The sequence below is a fragment of the Pan troglodytes genome, chromosome 18 (genome assembly GCF_028858775.2).
Source record: "Pan troglodytes isolate AG18354 chromosome 18, NHGRI_mPanTro3-v2.0_pri, whole genome shotgun sequence".
Taxonomy (NCBI): Eukaryota; Metazoa; Chordata; class Mammalia; order Primates; family Hominidae; genus Pan; species Pan troglodytes.
In genome coordinates this window covers 71,369,750-71,397,598 of record NC_072416.2, presented here as the reverse complement: position 1 = coordinate 71,397,598, position 27,849 = coordinate 71,369,750, and the positions used below count along the sequence as shown (strand labels likewise).

General features: G+C 41.4%; 2 protein-coding genes and 1 long non-coding RNA gene across 11 annotated transcripts in view; 2 read left to right on the top strand and 1 right to left on the bottom strand.

Annotated features, from left to right (window-relative positions):
* The window catches only part of CMTR2 (cap methyltransferase 2), a 57,230-nt gene extending 54,648 nt beyond the window's left edge, over window positions 1-2,582 (bottom strand). Inside the window, exons 1-2 of one of the 7 annotated variants that reach the window (XR_010152439.1) lie at window positions 1,890-2,289; window positions 1,632-1,691 (exon numbers count right to left, since the gene is read on the bottom strand). The gene's annotated coding sequence lies outside the window, so the exon portion shown is untranslated. Of the gene's footprint in view, window positions 1-1,631; window positions 1,692-1,839 lie in introns of all 7 variants that reach the window. The other 6 variants (XR_010152441.1, XM_063797420.1, XM_016930122.4 and 3 more) reach the window with 6 other exon arrangements.
* LOC107968886 (uncharacterized) lies at window positions 1,521-27,716 on the top strand. 3 transcript variants are annotated; one of them, XR_008540068.2, is made up of 4 exons: window positions 1,521-1,709; window positions 19,090-19,302; window positions 20,151-20,268; window positions 27,348-27,476. It is a non-coding gene; the product is annotated as an uncharacterized LOC107968886 (long non-coding RNA). The 3 variants fall into 3 exon arrangements; XR_008540067.1 differs by having other exon boundaries at window positions 1,528-1,709; window positions 25,645-27,716; XR_001710418.3 differs by lacking the exon at window positions 27,348-27,476 and having other exon boundaries at window positions 1,535-1,709; window positions 20,151-20,369.
* On the top strand, window positions 6,534-7,348 carry LOC745268 (AP-3 complex subunit sigma-1-like). The gene has a single exon (XM_063797422.1). The coding sequence runs from the start codon at window positions 6,656-6,658 to the stop codon at window positions 7,235-7,237; it is 582 nt and encodes a 193-aa protein (XP_063653492.1). The 5' UTR covers window positions 6,534-6,655; the 3' UTR covers window positions 7,238-7,348.
* Window positions 27,717-27,849: the final 133 nt, after the last annotated feature.

The window sequence follows — 27,849 nt, the reverse complement described above, 5'->3', positions numbered from 1 at the left end:
TACAATAATATTCAGATGATGTTTCTTTTAGCATTTACTTTGTACTGTTCTTTTAGCACACTTTTTTCATTCTTTCTTATTTTGTTTAAATTATTTGCAAGTCTACTCTACCAGTTTGTAATTTCCTTGAAGTAACAGGTGTCTTCTTAGTCATTTGTTTGCCACGGTATATTTATATTTAAAAAAAGTTTTTTTTTGAGACAGGGTCTCACTCTGCTACCCAGGCTGGAGTGCAGTGGCACAGGTCATATAGCTCCCTGCAGCCTTGACCTCTTCCCAGGCTCAAAGGATCCTCCCACCTCAGCCTCCAAAGGAGCTGGGACTACAGACGTGCACCACCACACCCAGTTAGTTAAAAAAAAAAAATTGTGGAGATGGGGTCTTGCTCTGTTGCCCAGGCTGGTCTCAAAATCCTGGGCTCAAGCAATCCCTCCAACTCGGCCTTCCAAGGTGCTGGGATTACAGGTGTCAGCCACTATGGCTGTTTTTTGTTTGTTTCTTTTTTACTGGTAGAGCTATATTTAGACAAATTTCTAAAGGAAGACAAAATTGAGGTGTTTCCACATTCACTAAAATCTTAAATAAGGGCAAATAAAAGTTTTTTTCAACAAGCTCCTCTGTCTTAATTCGCATTGTGCTTGCTGGAAACTACAGCCATGTTTAGATCTCACCTATACTCTATTTTGGAAAAAGTCTAATTTTAATCATTAACTTCACATACTAATTAATGGCTGTAGTTAAGCTGTGAAACCTTACCTAAGCTAATAGGAAATTACCTTCACATGAGGACAACTTAAGTGATTCAGACACTCCACCGTTCTGACTATACTTTTGCTGTGTTGCCACCTAATTTTTATTACTACTCCCTTACTCACTACTCGAGCCAAACAGGCCTTTCTGCTGTTCACTGAAGACACCAAGCACATTCCAAGCCAAAAGTCTTTCTGCATTGGTGGTCCCTCTGCCTGGAATGCTCTTTCCCCAGCTGTCAGCACAGCTAACTCCTTCACCTCCTTCCAATATTTGCTCAAATGTCATTTTCTCAGTGAAGCCTACCTAAGATTGCATCTTGCATTCCCCATGCCTCTTACCTCGCTGTATTTTTTTCCTATGGTACTCATGTACTTCCAACCTATAACTTCTTTTTGTTTACTGTTTATTATTTGTCTTCCCCAAACTAGAATGTAAGCTCCACAGGACAGAGATCTTTGTTTTGTTTACACATAGACCATTCCAAGAAGTTGGACATTGCCTGGTACACAGTAAGCACTCAGTATTACTGAATAAATGAGTGGATATCATACTTAGCACAAAAGGCATCTCTCTCTTCAGGTTCTGAATATGAGTCATTAATAGTGCACCTCAACTTCACTCCAGCACTTAAATGCATGACTTAAAAAAAAAAAAAAAAAAAAAGCATGTGGCTTACAGGGTGTGTGGAAAAATTTTCCAGTATATGATCCTCTGAGCCTTTCATTAAACAGTCCTTTGAGCTTTGTGACATCATAATTCTGCTAAGTGGGTCGCTATTACCATTCTCATATTGCAAACTCAAGTAGGCAGTTATGTAGCCCCCGCCCAAATTCGTGAACCCAAAACAAAACCCACAAGATCTCATCAACAGTTTTTACCTCACAGCTGACACTTATAAATGAGTTCCAAGTGCTTCCGCCAACTCCTCCTACCAGCAACTGTGAAAACAACGGCCAGTGAGTATCCAGGGCTGACTTTGGGCCGGGCACCCCATATCTCATTTCATCTAGTGAAGTAAGTCCCAAACCCCACTCCAGAGGCCCGGTCCCTGACCTGGAGGAAACTCAGTCCCAGCCCCTGGCTCACCCGCTGGGAAGTCGAAGGAGGGCCCGGAATCGTACCCAGGCCTGGATTACCTTCGCCCACGCCCACCTGGGCCCCAGTGTCTGGAGAGGCTGCACTTTACTCTCTCGAGGAAGCCATTCTGCACTTCCGCTCTCGGGGCTGCTTCCCGGGATGGTCCCTCCCTTGGGTCCGCGGCGCCTCCAGCCACAAGGCAGGGAGATGGTGCGCCGGACTCGGGGGAAGGCTGTCCGGACCCGTCCTCGCGGCACCGGGAAGCCAGTCCCACCTCCGGGCCCCGCAGCCGCGAATGCCGGCAGACAGGGACCAGGAGGCACGCAAGTCGCACTGCGCACGCGCCCTGTAGGCCGGGCCGGAGTCACGTGCGCCAACGTTACGCACGCCGGCGACTCTCGCCTCGCCTAGGCCTCCGCTCCCTAGGTTTTGCTTCGCGGAGTACAGAAGCTGGGAGGCGCCAGCCTCCCGCCCCCGGCCACTATGGCAACGGAAGCGGCGCGCGCAGGCGGAGCGTTCTTTGGCTCCGTCCCGAAGAGGGGTGAAAGGGAGAGGGACGGGGGGGCGAAGGGGAGGGGGAGTGGGAGGGGGAGGGAGGGAAGGGACGGGGCAAACCTGTCTGTCAGGACGTGCTGGTTCCGCTCACTGGCTGCTGGCCCCAAGGGCTTTCAGACGCTTCTGGACAGTTGTTACTTCCTGTACAGACTGGGTTAAAACTGCAGCTCAAAAGACGATAGGTTAAAAGCCAAACTAGGGAACTGCAAGATAAGATTGTTTATATATACATGACATAATATATATTAATTATGTTGCTTAATAAGCCAATAAGAAAAAGGCCAACAACCCCAGAAGGAAAATGAGCAAATATTAGAACAGGCCTCCCAAAAAACAAAAAAGTCAAACAAATAGCCACTAAGGATATACAAAACTGTTTAAACTATTAATAGACAAGAATGGAAATGAAAACAGTAAGTTTTCTTTTTACTCGGTTTAGCAAAGATGTAAAACCTTGGTAATGACCACTGTTGGTGTGACTATGGGGAAACAGGTTTACATCTGTGGATGGAAGAAAAACGTTATTAGAAACCTTACGGAAGGCAAACTTTATTTATTTGTTTGTTTACTGAAACAAGGTCTCACCCTCACCCAGGCTGGTGTGCAGTGGCTCGATCTCGGCTCACTGCAGCCTCAACTTCCCCGGGCTCACGCGATCCTCCTAGAGAGATGGCATCTCCCTATCTTAGGCTGGTCTGGAACTCCTGGACTCAAGCGATCCGTTGGTCTCGGCCACCCAAAGTGCTGGGATTACAGGCATGAGCCAAGCCGCCTAGCCAAGAAGGCAAACGTTGAAAAGAGACATGCACTTTGGCTGGGCGCAGTGGCTCACGCCTGTAATCCCAGCACTTTGAGAGGCCGAGGCGAGCGGATCACGAGGTCAGGAGTCCGAGACCAGCCTGACCAACATAGTGAAACCCCGTCTCTACTAATAATACAAAAAATTAGCCAGGCGTGGTGGCGGGCGCCTGTAATCCTAGCTACTTGGGAGGCTGAGGCAGGAGAATCGCTTGAACCCGGGAGGCGGAGGTTGGAGCGAGCCGAGATCGCACCACTGCACACCAGCCCGGGCGACAGTGCGAGACTCTGTCTCGGAAAAAAAAGAGGACATGCATTTTAACCCGGCAATTCCTCCTCCTCGCAGTTTATCCTTAGGAGATAATTAAACAGCTGGCACTCACTTTAGACAAAACGTTCATTTCAGCATCTCAATAACATAGCCAAATGGAAATACTCTAAATGTCTACTTTAAGAGAATTAATTAAATTATTACAGTACATCTATATAATGCACATATATGCATTATATGCAGCCATTAATAGGCTGTATGTGTCAACAGTATTGCATGAAAATAGAAGAATATTAGAATTATGTGTAGAGTTTTTAACCATTTGTGTAAATAGATATATAGACATAAATGTAAAATTCATTTTTTACAAGTCTTCCAGAACATGGACCAATGGAGAAAAGATTATATTTTCACAAAATAGTGGTAGGTCATTTGTGTCTCTCCATGCAAAAAAAAAATTGTATTTGGACCCTCCTCACATCATAAACAAAAATACATTTCATTTGGATTGTCAGTCTGTATTTTAAAAGTTAATAAGAAAACATAAGAGAACATCTTTGCAACCTTGAAGTAGTCAAAAAGTTTATAACAGGACACAAAATACTAATCATAAAGGAAAAATGTATAAATTGAACTATATTAAAACTAAAAATATCTATTCAAAAGACACCATTCAGAGTGAAAAGGCAACCTACAGAGTGGGAGAAGATGTGTGTGTGTGTGTGTGTGTATGTGTATATATACAGTAGAAAAATGGACAGAGGCTGGCTGTGGTGGCTCATGCCTGTAATCCCAGCACTTCGGGAGGCCGAGGTGAGCAGATCACTTGAGGTCAGGAGTTAGAGACCAGCCTGGACAACATGGCGAAACCCCATCTCTACTAAAAATATTTTTAAAAATTAGCCGGGCTTGGTGGTGGGCACCTATAAACCCAGCTACTCTGGAGGCTGAGGCAGGAGAATCTCTTGAACCTGGGAGGCAGAGGTTGTAGTCAGCCAAGATCGCACCACTGCACTCCAGCCTAGATGACAGAGTGAGACTCTGTCTCAAAAAAAACACAACAACAACAAAAAAAAAAGAAAAAAAAAGAAAAATGGACAGACACTTCAAAAAGATATATCCAAAAGGCCTATAAACATATGAAAACGTGTTAAACCTCATTAGTGTTTGGGAAAATGCAAACCAAAACCACAATAAGATACCATTACACACCCACCAGAATGGCTAAAATGACAAAGACTGAAAACGTGTTAGGGAAGATGGAGAGAAAGCACTGAAAAACTGTTTGAAAGAAAATGATCTTCCAGACTCACTGGTTGGTTGCCTTTTCTTCTTCTTCTTTTTTTTTTTAATATTTCAGTTTTTTGAGGTGTACATATATACAGTGAAATGCTCAGATCATAAGTGTTCTATTCAACTACTTTTGACAAATGCCTATTAAATATTCCAGAAAGTACCCTTGTGCTCCATCCCAATCCATCTCCCACCTTCAAGAAGCACCCACCCATCTGTTTTCTGTTGTCATAGTTTAGTTCTACCTATTCCAGAATTTTATATAAATTCAGTCATTACAGCTTATGCCTTTTTGTTTCCAGCCCCTTTAGATTCAGTTAAATATTTATCCGTGCTGTTGTATGTGTCTAGTATTTCCCTTAACATATAAAACAGAGCTCTGAGTGAGCATTGAGTGAACAGCATCGGACTTGGTGGAGACAAGAGGAATGTTCTTTTTTATTATTATTATACTTTAAGGTCTAGGGTACATGTGCACAACATGCCAGTTTGTTACATATTTATACATGTGCCATGTTGGTGTGCTGCACCCATTAACTCGTCATTTGCATTAGGTATATCTCCCAATGCTATCCTTCCCCCTCCCCCCACCCCACAACAGGCTCCAGTGTGTGATGTTCCCCATCCTGTGTCCAAGTGTTCTCATTGTTCAATTCCCACCTATGAGTGAGAACATGCGGTGTTTGGTTTTCTATCCTTGCGATAGTTTGCTCAGAATGACGGTTTCTGGAATGTTCTTGTAGTTTATATGTTTGATCTGTTTGTCTGATTCAGTGGAACACCACACAGCATTGGTATTGACTATTATACAATCTTAAATTGTTCCTATTCTTTGTCACTTGGTGTTCCATTTAGTCTCTTCTTGCTGCATGGAATGGACCACTGGTTAAAGGCAGCAAAGACAGTGCTCCTAAGGGAACACTAATGTTGAAATCCAGAAGTTGATAAGAATTTTGAACCTGATAATTCTTTCAGTTTCTCTTAAGAGCTTCATTAGATCTCTTTCCTTCTTCCTTTTTCTTTTCTCTTCTTTCTTTCTCTTTCTTTCTTTCTTTTTCTTTTCTTTCTTCTTTCTTTCTTCCTTTTCCCTCCCTCCCTCCCTTCCTCCCTCCCTCCCTTCCTTCCTTGAGACAGGGTCTTGCTCTGTTGCCCAGGCTGGAGTGCAGTGGCACCACCATAGCTCACTGCCACGTCAAACTCCTGGGCTCAAGGGATGGTCTCACTTGGGCCTCCCAAAGTGCTGAGATTCCAGGCATGAGCCACCGCACCCAGCCCTTCACTAGATCTTTGTATAGCATTCTGATCGAAATTTTCACACAGCACTTATGCTATCAAAACACAATGTTAAGAGAAAATATAGTAAAAACTATAACCAATTCGTGTGTTATACTATTGGGTAGAACATCTACATTGTGGTATTTGTGGGAAAGTGCTTGTAAGCAGCAGCCTGAATCTTTTTTCTTAGTATTTAGAAGCAAAAGTTATGAAAACAAATTAATTGATCTGTAAGGATAAATACAAGAATTCTAAACATCAGGTCAGGAAAGCAGTTTTTGTCTACTTTTAATGCTGTAACACACAATTAAACTTCACTTTGTGCATTATACATTCAGTACTAAAATTCAATGTGAAATGTCTTTCTTAAAATTTATTTCTCAGTAATTCATGTTTTTCTTTCTTACATAGTGAATTTCAAGTTAACTAAACAGTGTGAGTCACTAAGTTGGGGAAAACTCAAAGTGTATTTTATATGTTATAAATATCATTAAAAATTATGTTTGGGAGCGCGCGAGGGCGCGTGCGGGAGGGGGCGGGTGGGGAAGGATCGCAGGCGAGATTACGAGGCGAGGCTCGCGCGCCCGCCCCCGCCCTGGCCCCCAGTGCCCACCCGGTCGGCCCGGCACAGCCATGATCAAGGCGATCCTAATCTTCAACAACCACGGGAAGCCGCGGCTCTCCAAGTTCTACCAGCCCTACAGTGAAGATACACAACAGCAAATCATCAGGGAGACTTTCCATCTGGTATCTAAGAGAGATGAAAATGTTTATAATTTCCTAGAAGGAGGATTATTAATTGGAGGATCTGACAACAAACTGATTTATAGACATTATGCAATGTTATATTTTGTCTTCTGTGTGGATTCTTCAGAAAGTGAACTTGGCATTTTAGATCTAATTCAAATATTTGTGGAAACATTAGACAAATGTTTTGAAAATGTCTGTGAGCTGGATTTGATTTTCCATGTAGACAAGGTTCACAATATTCTTGCAGAAATGGTGATGGCGGGAATGGTATTGGAGACAAATATGAATGAGATTGTTACACAAATTGATGCACAAAATAAGCTGGAAAAATCTGAGGCTGGCTTAGCAGGAGCTCTAGCCCGTGCTGTATCAGCTGTAAAGAATATGAATCTTCCTGAGATCCCAAGAAATATTAACACTGGTGACATCAGTATAAAAGTGCCAAAGCTGCCCTCTTTTAAATAAAAATGTAAAAAGGCCACTCCCAGGTAAAATCCAGGGGAAAGAGTCATCTAAGTTTACCATGCAGTTGTTTACCAAAAATAGAGGAGGAGAGTCTTAACTTTTGCTCTTGGATTTAAGTCAAGGTACTGTATAGAAGTTGTGTAAAATCAGTATGAAAGTTCAATGTTGCTGTTCTTGCTCAGTGATTTTAAAGAAATTGAGTAGTTCCTATGTGATTTTTTTTTCTTTTCTAAACTGCATTCCTGTGCCCACCTACGGCATGCCTCTATGTATTGGCTACTACAGTGTTTTAAAAAGTGTTTCAGATATTTCTCTAATTATGTACAACCTAAAATGTTGGTGTTTTGTATGGATCACAAGTGCAGCATTCCTTAATTCCTTCTGCTATATGTCACACAATTGTTATTTAAAGAACCAAGTATGTATTGCATGAAAACATTATGACCTTTTTCTCTTAGTTTAAATAAACTCCAAGGTAACTGGACTTCTAAAAAAAAAAGATTATGTTTAAGATTAATCTTAAAATAAGATTTATAATACAGTCATTAATAATATGCTGACCCAAAATACATTTTTACTTAAAATAGTTTTTTATGGACTGAATGGTGCCCCCCCAACCGGATGCTTCTGTTGAAGTTCTAACTCCTGAATGGATTTGGAGCTAGGGCCTTAAAGGAGGTAATTAAGGTTACAAAGATTCTAAGGGTGGCACCCTAACCTGACAGGGTGGCGCCCTAACCTGATAGGACTGATGCCCTTATAAAAAGAGGAACAGACACCAGAAATCTCAATCTCTCTCTCTGTCTCCACACACACACACCGAGGAAAGGCCATGTGAGGACACAGCAAGAAGACAGCTGTCTGCAAGCCAGGAAGAGAAGCCTCACTAGAAACCAGCCCTGCCAGCACTTTGATCTTTGATCTTGGACTTATAGCCCCTAGAACTGTGAGAAAATAAACTTCTGTTAAGTCACTGTGTCTTGTAATATTTTGTTATGGCAGCCAAGGTAGACTAATACACATGTCTTTATTTTCTTTCATGCAAAAATGACCAATAGACTCTTGAAGAAAAAATTGTTAAGAGTTTAATAGAGAATGTATATTGCACCTAATGTAGATAACAGGTTGATGGGTGCAGCAAACCACCGTGGCACATATATACCTATGTAACAAACCTGCATATTCTGCTTTATGTATCTCAAAACATAAAGTATAGTAATAATAATAAAAAGAACAGAAAAAAAGAGAATGTGTATTGCTATGAGATGGGCTCAGACATTTAAAAATATTGGGAAACACTGATACGTGGAAGAAGAATGCAATATATGGCCCTCCCTTGAAGAGTTTATCATTTCATTGCAGACACAAGATGTTTAAAAATAAATAGCATTTTAAAAAAATAATGAAAGCATGGGCACCAGGCGCGGTGGCTCACGCCTGTAATTCCAGCACTTTAGGAGGCTGAGGCAGGCAGATCACAAGGTCAGGAGATCAAGACCATCCTGGCTAACATGGTGATGTTACTAAAAATACAAAAAAATTAGCCAGGTGTGGTGGCGGGTGCCTGTAGTCCCAGCTCTAGGGAGGCTGAGGCAGGAGGATGGCATGAACCCAGGAGGTGGAACTTGTAGTGAACCAAGATTGCACCACTGCACTCCAGCCTGGGTGACAGAGCGAGACTCCGTGTCACAAAAAAAAAAAAAAAGAAAGCATGGGCTGGGTGTGGTGGCTTATGCCTGTAATCCCAGCATTCTGGGAGGCCAAGGCGGGCAGACTGCTTGAGTCCAGGAGTTTGAGACCAGCCTAGGCAACATAGTGAAACCCCGTCTCTACTGAAAAACAAAAAATTAATCTGGCGTGGTGGTGTGCACCTGTAATCTCAGCTACAAGGGAGGCTGAGGTGGATCACCTGAGCCCAGGAGGTTGAGGATGCAGTGAGCTGAGATCACACCACTGCACTCTAGCCAGTGCAACAGAGTGAGACCCTGTCTCAAAATAATAATAAAGAAAGTACAGGGATTTATTGCAAAGTGAATAGCATTTATACAAGTAAGTGCTATATTGTGTGGTACAAGTTAAGTGTTGTAGGAGTCTAAAGAATGTGAAGTTAGTAGGAAAAATATAGGAAAAGACTAGGGAAAAAGGAACTTTAATTTCTGTTCTTTTAAGGGTGAAGTTACGTGGGGAAGGGGAGTGCCAGCCTAGCTCAGGAAAATAATGAGTGAAAAAACAGGCAAGAGGACAGGTAATGTAGATTTGCAGAAAAGGGATGGAAAGTTAATACGTTTAAATGCTAAATAGGTGGCTTAGGTGCTATATATAGTGTCTTAGCTTGGGCTGTGTATTAGTCTGTTCTCATGCTGCTAATACAGACATACCTGAGACTGGGTAATTTATAAAGGAAAGAGGTTTAATGGACTCACAGTTCCACATGCCTGGGGAGGCCTCACAATCGTGGCAGAAGGCAAAGGAGAAGCAAAGGCACATCTTACATGGCAGTAGGCAAGAGAACTTGTGCAAGGGAACTCCCCTTTATAAAACCATCAGATCTCATGAGACTTATTTACTATCATGAGAACAGCATGGGAAAAACCTGCCCCCCATAATTAAATTACCTCCCACCAGCTCTCTCCCACAACATGTGGGGATTATTACTTTAAGAGTTAAAGAAAGAGGAAAGAAATATGAAACAAGGCTTAACAGTCAAAGGCAGGTTTATTTTAGAGAAAAAACCTGAGGGGGCTTCTGGCTGATTTTGGTCAGGAGCACTTTCTCTTACCGACTAAAAGTATAAATTGGTTTTAGGGTGAGCAGGTTTATCACAAGCTTGGATGTTTCTTTGGGGGTGGGGGGAGAAGTTTATGGTGGGGTTGGAATGTTTCTGTTATCTTGGGCTGACATCTTCCTGGCCAGAGGGGAGTTATCTGAGGCTGGCATCTTCCTGGCCAGAGGGGGCTTATCTTGGGGCTAGCATGTTTCTGATCAGGGAGGAGTTTGGAATGTTTCTGGTCAGAGATGTTATTTGTGGTTTATGTTCATGCTGACCTTAGCCATTAGGCTGATGCCCTTTGGATTTAGGCGGTTGTTGATTAAGGTGAATTTTTAAATGACGGTCCTTGTCCAAGATGGCGATACTCCTGCTCTGTCCATTACAATTCAAAGTGAGATTTGGGTGGGGACACGGAACCAAACCATATCAGGCTGTTACAACAAATACCAGAGAGTGTGGCTTAAACATCAGAAATTTGTTTTCTCAAGTGGGAGATTAGAAGTTCGAGATTGAGGCTCTCTTACTGGCTTGCAGATGGCCAGCTTCTTGCTGTATTCTCACATGGTGGAGAGAAAGCAAGCTCTCTTGTCTCTTCTTCAAGAAGGGCACTAATCCCATCATGAGGACCACATCCCCCTGGCTTCACCTAAACCTAATTACCTCCCAAAGGCCCCATTTCCAAATACCATCACACTGGGGATTAGGGAATTTGGGAGGGTGGTGGGATTCAGTCTTTAGCAGGTATTGAGGAACCAGAGTACAGAAGACCATGGAAGGCAGACTGAGGCACCAGATCTGCTGCAATAAGAAATGGTCAAGAGGGAAAGAAATAACTAAGCTTGGTTCTTACAGAGTTAGGAACAGTCGTGGCATAGTCAAATGGAAATATCCATAGGGGAGTTGGAAATCAATGGGTGGCTAAAGTTCAGGTGAGAAAACTGAACTGAGGTAACACTCAGCCTGTGGATTTTCAAGTACCTACTTTATTATTATTCATTATTAGCAATCATTATGATACTTAATTTAGTAGTGGAATCACTACCCAAAATTGTTAAAGCACTAGCCCTGGGGACTCTCACTTTTCATAGTTTGCCTAACACTGTGGGAGGCTGGGATCAACATGACTTTTTATTTTGAATAGGGAAGGGCATCAGCTCTGGCATCTCAATGCCTGGGTTAAAATCACCACCTACCCTGGGCTAGGAAGACACCTCTGTCCACTAGGTTGTATTGAAGATTACCAAATAAATGTAAAGTGCTTAGAACAGATTCTTGCACTTCGCTGGTATCTGACAAATGTTAGCTGCTCCAAAAAAAAAGTCCGTTCTTTTTTGGAAGATAAGGTGCTAAATTCAGACCCTCCATGAAGAGTTTTCTCTCTTCTGCTATTTCCTTTTATATTCAAAATCCTTAATAGAGCAGAAGAGGAAAGGGGAGGGGAGAGACTAAGAAGAAAAAAGGGAAAAAAGAGAAAACAATTGAGACCAAATGATTTCATATCTGCTACAGAGAAGCTGTCGGATATATCTGCTTTCTGTCTTCAACAATTTGGACAGGTTTCAAAGAATAGAAAGAAGACAGGCTATAAAATGAATGAACACATGAATCAACACAAAGGCATTTCAAAAACATAGTATGGAATGATAAAGGCAAGCTGCAGAACAATTTTACGTTGCCTTAGCATTTTTGTAATGTTTAAAAACATGTGAAACAATTCTGTTTAGTGTTCATTTATATAAATATAGTAAAAATATAAAGACGTGGATGAAGAGGATACACACCACCCTCTGAAGAGTGGTAACCTCCAGGGAGAAGGAGAGAATTCAGGATGGGAAGAAGGCATAAAATGAACACCAACTGTATCTGTAGTAATTGTATTCTTTTCATTAATCTCTGATGCAATGGCAAAATGCTAGTACAGATGGCCCTCTGTATCTCTGGCTTCTACATCTGTGGATTCTGCCAATCACAGAAATATTTGGAGGAAAAAATCTATGTGGCATCTGTAGTGAACATGTACAGACTCTTTTTCTTATCATTATTCCCTAAACAATACAGCATAGCAACTAGTTGCACAGTATTTACATCGTATTAGGTATTATAAGTAATCTAGAGATAACTGAAAGTATATGGAAGGAAGTGCATTGGTTATATGCAAATACTCCACTATTTTATATAAAGGACTTGAGCATCCATGGATTCTGGTATGCTGGTAGGGAGGTCCTGAAACAAATCCCTCATGGATACTGAGGGATGCCTACTTTTAAAATCTAGGTAGTGAATACATGGGTGTTATACTTTTCTCTTTACTGAATGTTTGAAATATTTCCTTAAAATGTTAAACATAATAAAGGGGACTATCTGCCCCATTCCTAAATCCATTCAATCTCCCGTACATTTTAGAAATTCCTTATTTGCTCAGTTAAATTACATGTAGGAATGATTTCCAGGAAAGAGTATGCATCCTAGACTCAATTTGAAAAGAGTATAATGAATTTATTAAAGATCAGTTATGTATTTGTGTTACATTTACATTGCCAAAATATATTCCAGATTCCAAAACATCTAGGTTGAATGTCACACATATTATCATGCCATTGTTAGGTTTTTATTTTGTTTAATTTTATTAATAATCAATAGTAATAGTAATACCACATTTTAAGGCAGGGGTGCTTTGTACTTTACAAACTGCTTGGGTATGCATTAAGACAGGGGATAACACATTACTGGGTATATACCCAAAGGATTATAAATCATGCCGCTATAAAGACACATGCACACGTATGTTTATTGCGGCACTATTCACAATAGCAAAGACTTGGAGCCAAGCCAAATGTCCAACAATGATAGACTAGATTAAGAAAATGTGGCACATATATACCATGGAATACTATGCAGCCATAAAAAATGATGAGTTTGTGTCCTTTGTAGGGACATGGATGAAGCTGGAAACCATCATTCTCAGCAAACTATCACAAGGACAAAAAACCAAACACCACATGTTCTCACTCATAGGTGGGAATTGAACAATGAGAACACATGGACACAGGAAGGGGAACGTCACACACTGGGGCCTGTTGTGGGGTGGGGGGAGTGGGGAGGGATAGCATTAGGAGATATACCTAATGTTAAATGACGAGATAATGGGTGCAGCACACCAACATGGCACATGTATACATATGTAACAAACCTGCACGTTGTGCACATATACCCTAAAACTTAAAGTATAATTTAAAAAAAAGAAAATGTGCTTAAGAAGGCAGTAGCTGAAAATGGAAAGAAAGAAAAACACTGTTTGCCATCTTCAAAGAGTTTGATCAATGCTAAATTAAATAATGGAAAATCAAGTGCAAAATTTTTATCAAATACAACCAGTAGCATTTTTACAGAGTTTTTTTTTGTAATGGGAAATTCAAAAACATAGATTCTAAAAACTAAAAAAAAAAAAAAAAAAAAAAAAAAAAAAAAAAAAAAAAAAAAAAGACGGGATAAAAAATAAGATAGATTTCATTTCAGGGGCCAACTCCAACTGATTGGTGGTGGCTGCCCAGAAAGCTCTGTTGAGACACATTGCGAAGCCACATCTGGACTCAGCAGGGAGGGCAATGATCAGCTAGGGAGGTGTGTCAAGGGCAGAGTGATAGAGTGGTATCCTATGTGTGTCCCATTGATATTTCACCTACTAGTTGTATAACCCTGGGCTAGGAAGACATCCCCCTCCCACCAGCTTGTATTGAGGATTACCAAATGAATGTAAAGTACTTAGAACAGATTCTTGCACTTAGCCAGTATCTGATAAATGTTAGGCTCTGGAAAAATGTCTGTTCTTTTTTGGAAGATAGGGTGCTATAGTTCTAAAATCAACCAGGAACACGTTCCTTGTTCTCCTTCTACCTCTCTCACTGCTCCTTCTCAGTCTCCCTTCCCTTAGCCCTTCTATCTTAGTGCTTTCCAGAATTCTTCCTCTTTGATTCTCTTTGATCTTTACTTGTGCCACACTAATCACTGACTGGCTTCATTCTCAACCATAGCAACCTCATATGCCAATGATTCCTTCCCAGCCCCATCCAAGCCAGGTAAAATGCCTCCCCTTCATCTGCATAGCATGCACATAGCATTGGACTCTAAGTATTCCAACTATTTGTTTATCCATCTATCTCTGCTACTAGACCATGGGCTTTCAAAGGACAAGGCTAGATCTTATTGATCTCTGCACTCCCAGCTTCTGGCACATAGTAGCAATCAATCAATGTTTGTGAAATGAAAGACTGATTTAATGAATGGTGTCCTTATTTTGCAGAAAAGGAAACAGACTCAGAAGTTGGATTTTTCTGAAGCTTGCCTTTTCTCCAAAACCTTCCCATCTTTCCTATAGAACAGGGATTGACAAAAATTCTCTGTAAAGGGCCGATAGTAAAACTTCTGTCTTTGCAGATCATAAGGTCTCTGTCACAACCACTCAACTCTGATGTAACTGTAAGGCAGCCATAGACAATGTGTTAACAGGTGGGTGTGGCTGAATTGCAATCAAACTTTATCGCAAAAACAGGCAGTGGGCTGGATTTGGCCGGTGGATCCTTATTTGTGGAAGCTTGCTGTAGAAGATGATAAATAGACACTCTTGCATGTCTAGTTTCTTTTTCTTTGTTGAACATTCTCTTGTTACCTAGCAAAAGCGGCTCAATGCTCAGTGTGTTAGAAGCCAATACTATGATACTGGGTGTTTGAGAAGAGAATGGCTTTTATTACAAGTTGGCAAATGAGAAGAGAGGAGTCCAGCTCAAATCTGTCTTCCTGTGCTGGCTTCAAGGCAGTAATTGCATTAGAAACTGTTTGGGAGTGGATTCTGGGATTAGCCGCCGGTGATTGGTGGAAGGAAAGGGGAGGTCTGGAAGGTCCTTGGGCATGCACAGTTAATGCTTTATACTTCCTGATGGGAAAGTATGCGGCGAAATTCAGGCTATGATGTCAGCAAGCTCAGTCCATTGCCATATTGGTTCCAACTGATTTCAGATAGTTTTATTATTTCATAAGTGGAGGAAGTTTCAGAGTTCTTTCTCCCCTCCTCCCCTCCTCCCCTCCTTTTTCCTCCCCTGCCTTCCTCTCCCCACCCTTCCCTGCCTTCCTCTCCCCACTCTCCCCTCTCTCCATCTCTCTTTTTCTCCTGGAAACCTTCCATCAACGTTTAGTCATGCATAGCTCTACCATCTTGAAAGGAAGTCTCTCCTCCTCCAATTGTTGCCCTTTCTCTCGCTCTACCTCCTTCACAGTCAAACTTCTTGATAGGGTTCTGTGTTCACTGTCTCCAGTTCATCATTCCAATAATTTCTCAACTAATGACAAATCTCCTTCTCTTCCATTATATTCCTGAAACGTTCTTCTTGAAGATCCCAAATAACTTCCTATGGTGCTACATCCAACTTAGAATTCTTTGCTCTTTACTAAATCTCTGGCACTCATCAACCCTATTGAAATGAAACATTCTCTTCCGTGGTTCTGGTGACAACATGATCTCCTGATTTTACTCCTGTGGTCATTCTCCTTTAGGCTTCTTTGTTGGCTTTGTAGACCTACAAAGAAGCCTACAGAAGAATGACCATAGGAGGAAACCATGCCCCCAACACTCTGAAGATACAGATTTTTAACAACTAACTCTGCTTATTTGTTAAAAAACTGTATCTTCAGGGTTCTCTGCTAGGCCCTTGACTCTTAGTCTACATACTCCCCTAGGACATATCATCTCATCTCTAGGCTTTTTTTTTTTTTTTTTTTTTTGAGACAGGGTCTGGCTCTGTCACCCAGGCTGGAGTGCAGTGGCTCGATCTCACCTTATTGCAACCTCCGCCTCCCAGGCTCAAGCGACCCCTCTTCAACCTCAGTCTTCCAAGTAGCTGAGACTACACGTGCACGCCACCATGCCCAGCTAATTTTTGTATTTTTTGTAGAGACAGGGTTTCGCCATATTGCCCAGGCTGCTCTTGAACTCCTAAGCTCGATACCCCTGCCTTGGCCCCCCAAAGTGCTAGGATTACAGCATAAATCACTTCACTGGGCCATCTCTAGGCAATTTTAAATCTAATGATGATCCTCAAGTTTATTTTTCCAACCCAGAGCTCATTACTGAGGCTAGAATCAGCTGGCCAATTGCCTAACAGAATTAGAAATCACCCCTCTTAATCTTACTCACCACATCCAGTTCCATCTTGAAAAAATAATTATCTTGGCCGGGCGCGGTGGCTCACACCTGTAATCTCAGCACTTTGGGAGGCCGAGGAGGGTGAATCATGAGGTCAGGAGATTGAGACCATCCTGGCTAACAGTGAAACCCGTCTCTACTGAAAATACAAAAAATTAGCTGGGCGTGGTGGCAGGCGCCTGTAGCCCCAGCTACTCGGGAGGCTGAGGCAGGAGAATGGCGTGAACCCAGGAGGTGGAGCTTACAGTGAGCCAAGATAGTGCCACTGCACTCCAGCCTGGGCGACAGGGCAAGACTCCATCTCAAAAAAAAAAAAAAAAAAAATTATCTCAACCCCACCACCCCAGCCAGCTTTCACCTATTTATCTGCCCCATTTGCAGCAAAACTTCTTGAAAAACTTGTCTATATTTACTGCTCCAATTCCTCTCCAACTCTTTCTCTTAAACTCCCTCCAAGCCGGCTTTCAACTCGACAGCTCCAGCTCCACTGAAACACTCTTGTCAAAGTCGCCCATGACTTCTGCATTGCTAAAAACAGTGGATAAGCCTCAGATCTCATCTTACTTTGATCTTTCAGCCACAGTTGACACAGCTGATGGCATTTCTGCTTGATACCTGTCCTTCACTTGGCCTTCCAGATACCACCCTCTTCTGGTTTTCTTCCTTCCTCGCTGACTTTCCACCTCAGTCTTCTTTGCTCATTCCTCCTCCTCTTCCTGATTTCTTAATACTGGAGTGAACAAAGACTTATTCCTTGGCCTTCTTCTCTACACCCTTTGAGTGATCTCATCCACTCTCAAGCCTTAAATACCACCTGTATGTCTATGACTCCCAAATGTGTATCTTCATCCCAGACCTGTCTTCCAACTTCTAGTCTCTTAGATCCAACTCCCTATTCAACATCTCCACTGGGATGCCTCGTAAGCTTCTCAAATGGAGTTAAAATTGAATTTCAGTTCCAAACACCTCTTCCACCCATAGCCTCCCACAGTCAACTGTTTGGGACTGGAATGAGATGGTAACTCATTCTCCAAGTTGTGCAAATGCAAATCTTTTTATCATCGTATATAAAAGTTGATTCCCTTTGAATCCTTTAGTAAAAGGACTCTATGGTTTTTCCATTTATGCTTTTTTCAAGAGGGTTCATAGATGCCAAGTTTAAATAGGGCAAGTTTAAAATGTCTCCTATTGGCCAGGCATGGTGGCTCACACCTACAATCCCAGCACTTTGGGAGGCCGTGGTGGGAGGATAGCTTAAGCTCAGGAGTTTGAGACCAGCCTGGGCAACATAGTGAGACCTCATCTCTACAAAAAATAAACAAAATTAAACAGGCATGGTGGTGCGTGCCTGTAGTCCCGGCTACTCAGGAGGCTGAGGTGAGAATATTGCTTGAGCCCTGGAGGTCAAGGCTGCGATGAGCTATGAACATGCCACTGCATTCTAGCCTGGATGACAGAGCGAGACTCTGCCTTAAAAAATAAAAATAAATGTCTCCTATTGCCTTTATCCCCAAAGGACATTTATACTTTCTTTCCCCCACAGGTTTGCAGAAGTTGCTCCAAGATTGCCTGGGAATGAGTGTTGCATTCATTCTTCTTTCTTTGGCTTCTCCGTTTGTCTTTTGGTTTGTTGAATTTCATCACTGAAGTATTTGGGTTTTGTTTGGTTTTGATTTTGGCTCTTGTCTTATTGAATTCATGTTTTTAACAATTTCCTCTGCAGCTTGAGGCAATTGCAAGAAACTTTTCCTAGGTTCCTTGGGTTATTGTTTCTTGCAGTCTTTCCTCTGTTTTATGCCTGCCATGCTTATTTAAGTCTTTGCTTTCGTTGTATTCTTCTGCAAAATGCTTGCTTAGTAACCATATTGCTTCTTTTCATCTTGCTCATGCTTCAAGCAGACAGCTCTGTCCAGTTCTTCTTTTGGCTCTGACAAAAAGAAGAGTAATTATCAGTGAAACCCTCCCAACCTTACCTGGGGTCTTTTTTCCCTTCCAGATACTATTTTAATGCCAGGGGACAGGAACTTGGAAAAAGCTTGGCAAACTTTCTGCAGCCTTTGGTATAGTACTGGGCTTACCCTCTCTTCTAAGGTTTTGGTAATGTCCAGTTTGGGGTACTCCCTTTCTCCCTCTTCTCATGGAGTGGGAGTATTCTCAGACTTCAGATCAGTCCCCGGATTCAGCACGGGGTCCTGGGAGATGGTAACACTTTGGGGCTTTTCCTGGCTCAACTTGTATTGAGCCAGGAAATACTGAAACCACACATAGGAGCCTCTGCACTTAGGAAGATTTCTTTGACTTTTTTCTAAGCCCCCTATTCCCAACTTTGTCTGCTTCTATCCAAATCGGGGGTATTTGGTGAGAATTTTCAAGGTTTTGTGACTCACTTACTTTTGTATCATTCTGTAGGAAGAGGGGCTACATTAAGTCACACTAAAATCTCCTGCTTTTCTTCTTGTTGGATACTTTTCAGTTTATAGCAAGAGGATCGCCTCTTTCCTTGTCTAGTTGTTACTGGTAATTTTTTTAATTGGTTTATTTCATTGAGGATTGGAGGAGGGTGATTCTGGAAGCAAAAACAAATATAGATAGATAGATAGATAGATAGATAGATAGATAGATAGATAGATATAGATAGATACATAGATAGATAGATAGACAGACAGACAGACAGACAGATAGATATACCGTCAATTTTTTTCTAGCATCCTTAGGGGCAGGGTTGGGGTGAGGGAGATGAAATGCAGTGACCCCCACCAGACCCCAGAAGCACCCAGCTTCATGGCAGAGACAGTCTGTCCTCAGGGGGCTTGGCATTTTTTTTGTAAAGGGTACCTGCCCACCATACTTCTCATTCAATCTTTCTGCTGCCCTTTGTTTTCTCAGCAAGGAGTAATGCTGCTTTTCACACAGAAAGGGCTTCTACTGTGCCTGACCTTAAGACAGGAAAAGTAGGGGAGCTAAGGAAGCTACCTACACCGCCCTCACCCCCAGTAGCCAGGCTCAGGAAGGAAGAGGCACAGCGGTGTGAATGGATGGAGAAGAGGAGGCCGGTAGGCTGAGCCCCTGGCTCCTGGAACGAACACACAGCCATGGCAGGTAGGAAATCTGGGCTCCAACAGTGGCCTTGGGCTGGAGCAGTGAAAGGATGAAGGTGAGGTGGGGTTGGGGATCTGCAAATCTAGCCTCTCTCACTACTAAACAAGGTTTACAGCTCCCAGTGGTAGAAAGACCACATCTCAAGGAGGAATGAAAACACAGGAACTGAGCATTTGTGCTTGGAATTAATAAGCAAATCCCATCAAACCCTTGACATCATGGATTTTGGCCTCAGAAGGCAGAAACCTTGAAAGTTCCAGTAACAACCCCTGTGCCCCTCATCTTCAGGCTCGTCTCTGTGGTGGATTGCCACCTGCACAGCGCTCTGGCATTTCCATGCACAAAATAATTGGCTGCAGAAAGTTGTCAGATGCCTTGCTGTGGGAGGAAACTACCAAATTTTATTCCATCAACTCAAATTGTTTTTTTATATTTCAAATCTGAGAGCACTAGTTCAATTTCTATTTGTCTTCTCCATGATATGCAATTGTCCTTTGCTGTATGACCAAAATGAGTTAAATGAAAATAGCTCTGTATATTTAGTAGTTAAATAGCCATTTGCTTCAAGATTTTTGGATATTTTATGTTTCTTTCCATATCATTTCTGTAAAGAGCATAAAATTCTCCAGATTTCTTTGAAGATGGCACTGAGGCACCAATGACCCAAATATGTAGGGTTAGAAGAGCTGTGACAGCTCACTAACAATAGCTAAACTTTATTGATATTGCTAATATTCATTTTAATTAGTCAATATTAATTTACCTAAACTAAGTGGAAGCACTGGGTTTATATTATCTCATTTAGTCCTCACAGCAACCATATTGTTATTATTATCTCTATTTTACAGAGGAGAATGTGGCTTGAATAGGTTCCATGACTTGTACAAGACCACAGCTGGTACATGATGAAGCAAGGACAAGACACGGGCATCTGACCTCAAGAGTTTCTCCAATCATGAAATACCTGTATGAGTTATCTATTGCTGCATAACAAATTGCCCCAATATTTAGTAGCTTAGGAGCAGGATTGCTGGAATGGTGGGATAAAACTTAGTGGCTTAAAACAACATCTGTTATCTCACAGTTTCTGTGGGTCAGGAATCTGTGCATGGCTTAGCAGGGTGACTCTACCTCACGGTCTCTCATGAGGCTACTATCAAGGTGACAGGCAAGGCTGCAGCCATCTCAAGGCTGGACTGGGGAAGGGTCCACTCCCAATCTCTCTCTTTGGTTGTTAGCAGGATTTAGTCCCTCACTGGCACTAGGCCAGAGGCCACCCTCTGTCCCTTGCCACATGGACCTCTCCCCAGGGCACACACAGCAGCTTGCTTTCTCAGAGCAAGTGAACAAGAAGAACCAGAGAGAAAGAGTGTGCAAAATGGAAGTCATGGTCTTTTGTAACTTAATTTTGGAAGTGACAGCTCCTTACTATTGGCAGAGTTGATTCATTAGAAGTGAGCCACCACGTCCAGCCCTTACTCAAGGGGTAGTGATTACACAGAGGTGTCGATACCAGTAGGTCGGGATCATTGGGAGGCATTTCAGAAGCCGCCTACCACCGCGCCTTTCTCAGACAACTGCCCGCCCCATCACTCCCAGGGGCAGGCTAAATGGTGTGCTTGTGTTCTGTGACTGTGACCCCCCCCCCCCTGCCCCTAGCCACAGCTGACTGGACCAGAGATGGACACCTGATCCAAACTAGGCCAATTAGATTCTCTCCCTCAGGAATTCTGAATTGCAATTCAGAGACCCTGGTTGGTTTCTGCTAGAGGTCTGAAATGAAATAATTGGGAGCTTTGGGACAGCCATTTTCTGCTGTAAGTAGAAAATAAGTAGAGATGGCTGGATAGGAGTGTGAGAGAGAGAGAGAGGCATAGAGACAGAGAGGATGGTTGTGGTTCCTCCCCTGGGTTTGGAAAGGTACAATAAAAACTAGGTTTCTGTCACATGCAACCAGCGGTGATATTTCCATTTTTTTGAATCAGTAATTTTGCCCCAGGAGAGATTTTGAATTGAAGTATATAGTATATGTTACTTTTTTAACTAAAGGAAAAACAGAATATATATATATATATATATATATATATATATATATATATGCAATGATAATTCTTTTTTCAAAGCTTTAGATGAATTAATGTTAACATTTAACAACCATTAAGGTCCAAATACCAACCAATCCAGAAGGAGCTCACCATAAATAGGTGGTGTGGTCCCACTGCTGAATGCTGGGTACCCACCAGCTGTCTGCCATCTCAAGGCCACTGCAATCTGGCCTCGACCACACTGCAGCCCGAAGGCAGGCAGGCTGGGGAAAGATGGGGCTTAAGAACCTCAGATCACCAGCAGTGAGTCACAGTGGCGTAGCACAGAAACCTCTGTATGATTGCAGATTTGCTCTGTAACCCACTGGGGTGTCAATATCTGTGGCAGACAACTCACAGTGGAGGCTTTCGAGACAATGTCCAGTGCTTTTCTGGCTCACTCACTGTGATTCCCGGAAGAACACACACCAGTATCCTAGAGAGGGATGAAAAGCCTACATCTGATATGAGTGAGAAGAGGCTGGAAAGAGCCACCTCTGGGTGGTGGGATTTAAGAAACTTGCCACTTCCTCTAAAACAGGACCTGCAACCTGGGTCTGTGGATAGTAAAGCCCTTGATCTTTTTTTTTTTTAACTATACTTTAAGTTCTAGGGTACATGTGCACAACGTGCAGATTTGTTACATATGTATACATGTGCCATGTTGGTGTGCTGCACCCATTAACTCGTCATTTACATTAGGTATGTCTCCTAATGCTATGCCTCCCCACTCCCCCAACCCCATAACAGGCCCGGGTGTGTGATGTTCCCCTTCCTGTGTGAACAATGAGTCCAAGTGTTCTCAATGTTCAATTCCCACCTATGAGTGAGAACATGTGGTGTTTGGTTTTTTGTCCTTGCGATAGTTTGCTGAGAATGATGGTTTCTAGCCTCATCCATGTCCCTACAAAGGACATGAACTCATCCTTTTTTATGGCTGCATAGTATTCCATGGTGTATATATGCCATATTTACTTAATCCAGTCTATCGCTGATGGACATTTGGGTTGGTTCCAAGTCTTTGCTATTGTGAATAGTGCCGCAATAAACATACGTGTGCGTGTGTCTTTATAGCAGCATGATTTATAGTCCTTTGGGCATATACCCAGTAATGGGATGGCTGGGTCAAATGGTATTTCTAGTTCTAGACCCTTGAGGAATCGCCACACTGTCTCCCACAATGGTTGAACTAGTTTACAGTCCCACCAACAGTGTAAAAGTGTTCCTATTTCTCCACATCCTCTCCAGCACCTGTTGTTTCCTGACTTTTTAATGATTGCCATTCTAACTGGTGTGAGGTGGTATCTTATTGTGGTTTTGACTTGCATTTCTCTGATGGCCAGTGATGATGAGCATTTTTTCATGTGTCTGTTGGCTGCATAAATATCTCTTTTGAGAAGTGTCTGTTCATATCCTTCACCCACTTCTTGATGGGGTTGTTTTTTTCTTGTAAATTTGATTGAGTTCTTTGTAGATTCTGGATATTACCCTTTCTCAGATGAGTAGATTGCAAAAATTTTCTCCCATTCTGTAGATTGCCTGTTAACTCTGGTAGTTTCTTTTGCTGTGCAGAAGCTCTTTAGTTTAATTAGATCCCATTTGTCAATTTTGACCTTTTGTTGCCATTGCTTTTGGTGTTTTAGACATGAAGTCCTTGCCCATGCCTATGTCCTGAATGGTATTGCCTAGGTTTTCTTCTAGGGTTTTTATGGTTTTAGGTCTAACATGTAAGTCTTTAATCCATCTTGAATTAATTTTTGTATAAGGTGTAAGGAAGGGATCCAGTTTCAGCTTTCTACATATGGCTAGCCAGTTTTCCCAGCACCATTTATTAAATAGGGAATCCTTTCCCCATCGCTTGTTTTTGTCAGGTTTGTCAAAGATGAGATGGTTGTAGATGTGTGGTATTATTTCTGAGGGATATTATTATTTCCATTGGTCTATATCTCTGTTTTGGTACCAGTGCCATGCTGTTTTGGTTACTGTAGCCTTGTAGTATAGTTTGAAGTCAGGTAGCATGATGCCTCCGGCTTTGTTCTTTTGGCTTAGGATTGTCTTGGCAATGCAGGCTCTTTTTTGGTTCCATATGAACTTTAAAGTAGTTTTTTCCAATTCTGTGAAGAAAGTCATTCGTAGCTTGATGGGGATAGCACTGAATCGATAAATTACCTTGGACAGTATGGCCATTTTCACGATACTGATTATTCCTATCCATGAGCATGGAATGTTCTTCTCTTTGTTTGTGTCCTCTTTTATTTCATTGAGCAGTGGTTTGTAGTTCTCCTTGAAGAGGTCCTTCACATCCCTTGTAAGTTGGATTCCTAGGTATTTTATTCTCTTTGAAGCAATTGTGAATGGGAGTTCACTCATGATTTGGCTCTCTGTTTGTCTGTTATTGGTGTATAAGACTGCTTGTGATATTTGCACATTGATTTTGTATCCTGAGAGTTTGCTGAAGTTGCTTATCAGCTTAAGGAGATTTTGGCCTGAGACGATGGGGTTTTCTAAATATATAATCATGTCATCTGCAAACAGGGACAATTTGACTTCCTCTTTTCCTAATTGAATATCCTTTATTTCTTTCTCTTGCCTGATTGCCCTGGCCAGAACTTCCAACACTATGTTGAATAGGAGTGGTGAGAGATGGCATCCCTGTCTCGTGCCAGTTTTCAAAGGGAATGCTTCCAGTTTTTGCCCATTCAGTATGATATTGGCTGTGGGTTTGTCATAAATAGCTCTTATTATTTTGATATATGTCCCACCCATACCTAATTTATTGAGAGTTTTTAGCATGAAGGGCTGTTGAATTTTATCAAAGGCCTTTTCTGCACCTATTGAGATAATCATGTGGTTTTTGTCATTGGTTCTGTTTATATGCTGGATTACGTTTATTGATTTGCATATGTTGAACCAGCCTTGCATCCCAGGGATGAAGCCCACTTGATCGTGGTGGATAAGCTTTTTGATGTGCTGCTGGATTTGGCTTGCCAGTATTTTATTGAGGATTTTTGCATCAATGTTCATCCAAGGGACCAAGGGATATTGGTCTAAAATTCTCTTTTTTTGTCGTGTCTCTGCCAGGCTTTGGTATCAGGATGATGCTGGCCTCATAAAATGAGTTAGGGAGGATTCCCTCTTTTTCTATTGATTGGAATAGTTTCAGAAGGAATGGTACCAGCTCCTCCTTGTACCTCTGATAGAATTCGGCTGTGAATCCATCTGGTCTTGGACTTTTTTTGGTTGGTAGGTTCTTAATTATTGCCTCAATTTCAGAACCTGTTATTGGTCTATTCAGAGATTCAACTTCTTCCTGGTTTAGTCTTGGGAGGGTGTAAATGTCCAGGAATTTACCCATTTCTTCTAGATTTTCTAGTTTACTTGCGTAGAAGTATATATAGTATTCTCTGATGTTAGTTTGTAATTCTGTGGGATCGGTGGTGATATCCCCTTTATCATTTTTTATTGCATCTATTTGATTCTTCTCTCTTTTCTTCTTTATTAGTCTTGCTAGCAGTCTATCAATTTCATTGATCTTTTCAAAAAACCACCTCCTGGATTCATTGGTTTGTTGAAGGGTTTTTTGTGTCTCTATCTCCTTCAGTTCTGCTCTGATCTTAGTTATTTCTTGCCTTCTGATAGCTTTTGAATGTGTTTGCTCTTGCTTCTCTAGTTCTTTTAATTGTGATGTTAGGGTGTCAATTTTAGATCTTTCCTGCTTTCTCTTGTGGGCATTTAGTGCTATAAATTTCCCTCTACACACTGCTTTAAATGTGTCCCAGAGATTCTGGTATGTTGTGTCTTTGTTCTCATTGGTTTCAAAGAACATCTTTATTTCTACCTTCATTTCGTTATGTACCCAGTAGTCATTCAGGACCAGGTTGTTCAGTTTCCATGTAGTTGAGCAGTTTTGAGTGAGTTTCTTAATCCTGAGTTCTAGTTTGATTGCACTGTGGTCTGAGAGACAGTTTGTTATAACTTCTGTTCTTTACATTTGCTGAGGAGAGCTTTACTTCCAACTATGTGGTCAATTTTGGAATAAGTGCAATGTGGTGCTGAGAAGAATGTATATTCTATTGATTTGGGGTGGAGAGTTCTGTAGATGTCTATTAGGTCTGCTTGGTGCAGAGGTGAGTTCAATCCATAATTATCAGATTCACCAAAGTTGAAATGAAGGAAAAAATGTTAAGGGCAGCCAGAGAGAAAGGTCGGGTTACCCACAAAAGGAAGCCCATCAGACTAACAGCAGATCTCTTGGCAGAAACTCTGCAAGTCAGAAGAGAGTGGGGGCCAATATTCAACATTCTTAAAGAAAGGAATTTTCAACCCAGAATTTCATATCCAGCCAAACTAAGCTTCAAAAATGAAGGAGAAATAAAATCCTTTACAGACAAGCAAATGCTGAGAGATTTTGTCGCCACCAGGCCCACCCTACAAGAGTTCCTGAAGGAAGCACTAAACATGGAGAGGAATAACTGGTACCAGCCACTGCAAAAACATGCCAATTGTAAAGAGCATTGAGGCTAGGAAGAAACTGCATCAACTAATGAGCAAAATAACCAGCTAACATCATAATGACATGATCAAATTCACACATAACAATATTAACCTTAAGTGTAAAAGGGCTAAATTCTCCAATTAAAAGATGCAGACTGGCAAATTGGATAAAGAGTCAAGACCGATCAGTGTGCTGTATTCAGGAAACCCATCTCATGTGCAGAGACACACATAGGCTCAAAATAAAGGGATGGAGGAAGACCTACCAAGCAAATGGAAAACAAAAAAAGGCAGGGGTTGCAATCCTAGTCTCTGATAAAACAGACTTTAAACCAACAAAGATCAAGAGAGACAAAGAAGGCCATTACATAATGGTAAAGGGATCAATTCAACAAGAAGAGCTAACTATCCTAAATATATATGCACCCAATACAGGAGCACCCAGATTCATAAAGCAAGTCCTTAGATACTTACAAAGAGACTTAGACTCCCACACAATAATAATGGAAGACTTTAACACCCCACTGTCAACATTAGACAGATCAATGAGACAGAAAGTTAAAAAGTATATCCAGGAAAATCCCTTGATCTTATGTGCAACATCCACAAGCATGTAGCTAACACCAGATAGGACAGGACAGGAATCCAAAGACAGAACCAAGATAAGACAAAAAAGTGGAAGAGCCAGTGTTTGGGGAGAGGGTCAAGTTTATTTTTACCTTTTTTTTTTTTTTTTTTAATTAACTGAGAATCAACAAAATCAGTGAGTGTTCACACAGCATAATTCTGTCCGGGAAAGAGGAGTTGACACAGCATTCCTCTGTAAACTGGAGAATTTCTCCATGACTCCTATCTGCTCCCCAGTTTCTCTTCTCCATGAGGAATAAACACCATGTACAATCTGAAACCTGGTAAGGGACTGATCCTTGAAGTGTCATCCTGAATTTGAATTAAACCTAAGTCTAGTTTCCTTTTGAGATCTCCTGATGAGTTAAACCTTTACACAAGAGCTACCTAGTCGGATGATTTTTTTCTCACCTGAGCTATTGTGGATAATTGCTCTGCTTCCTTGTTCAACAAAATATAAGGTAAATCATTACCACTCACAACCCGAAGAGATTTATGCCATCGTCTAACAGAAGAGCACAGTGTGCACGTTTCTTTTCTAAGAAAATAAAGTTGACCTCAATGCAACGAAGTGGAGTTTGATTTTCATAATTATAAGTCATAACTCAAAATTCAAATTTTTTTGAATCAGCATTTTTGCCCTAGGAGAAATTTTGGATTCAGGTATATAGTATACGTTACCTTTTTAATTAAAGAAAGAAGGAAATATGTATATGTGTTGGAATATATATATATAGCAACATATATGTTACTTTTTTAATTAAAGAAAGAAGGAAATATATATATATACACACATACATATACAATATATATGTAATTGTAATTCTTCTTTTTTCATAGCTTTAAATGCATTAATTGCAAAATTCTATCCTGGATTATCAACTGGATCTGCAGCAAACACATGGTGGTGTGTAGAGATGTTCTTTGAAGATTTAATTCATCACTATTAATAAAAATGTTTAACCTTTACAGAGTGCTTACTATGAGCCAGGCACCATGCTAAACACTCTACATAGATTATCCCATGTAATTCCCCCCACTATTCTTCCCATCAACTATTATCCCCACTTTGCAGAAGAAGAGATTGAGGCATACAGCAGTTCCCAAATTTGGTCAAAGGTGGAGCAGGCATTTGGAATCAGGACTGTCTTATTCCAGTGTTTACTCTGAATCATCATGCACTTATCATTAAACTTGAGACTTTAAAAATATCACTACTGACTTAAGTATTTAGTAATATAGCTAATACGTTGGTCACTTTTCAGATAGTCCTACCCAGCATTTCCCCCCTCCTTCAATGAAACGCTGTAAAACTTTAAGTAGTGGATCATTAGCTATGCTG

What these genes read in the sequence shown, in the direction of transcription:
- LOC745268 (XM_063797422.1), top strand. Translation starts at nt 6,656, where the DNA reads ATGATCAAGGCGATCCTAATCTTCAACAACCACGGGAAGCCGCGGCTC.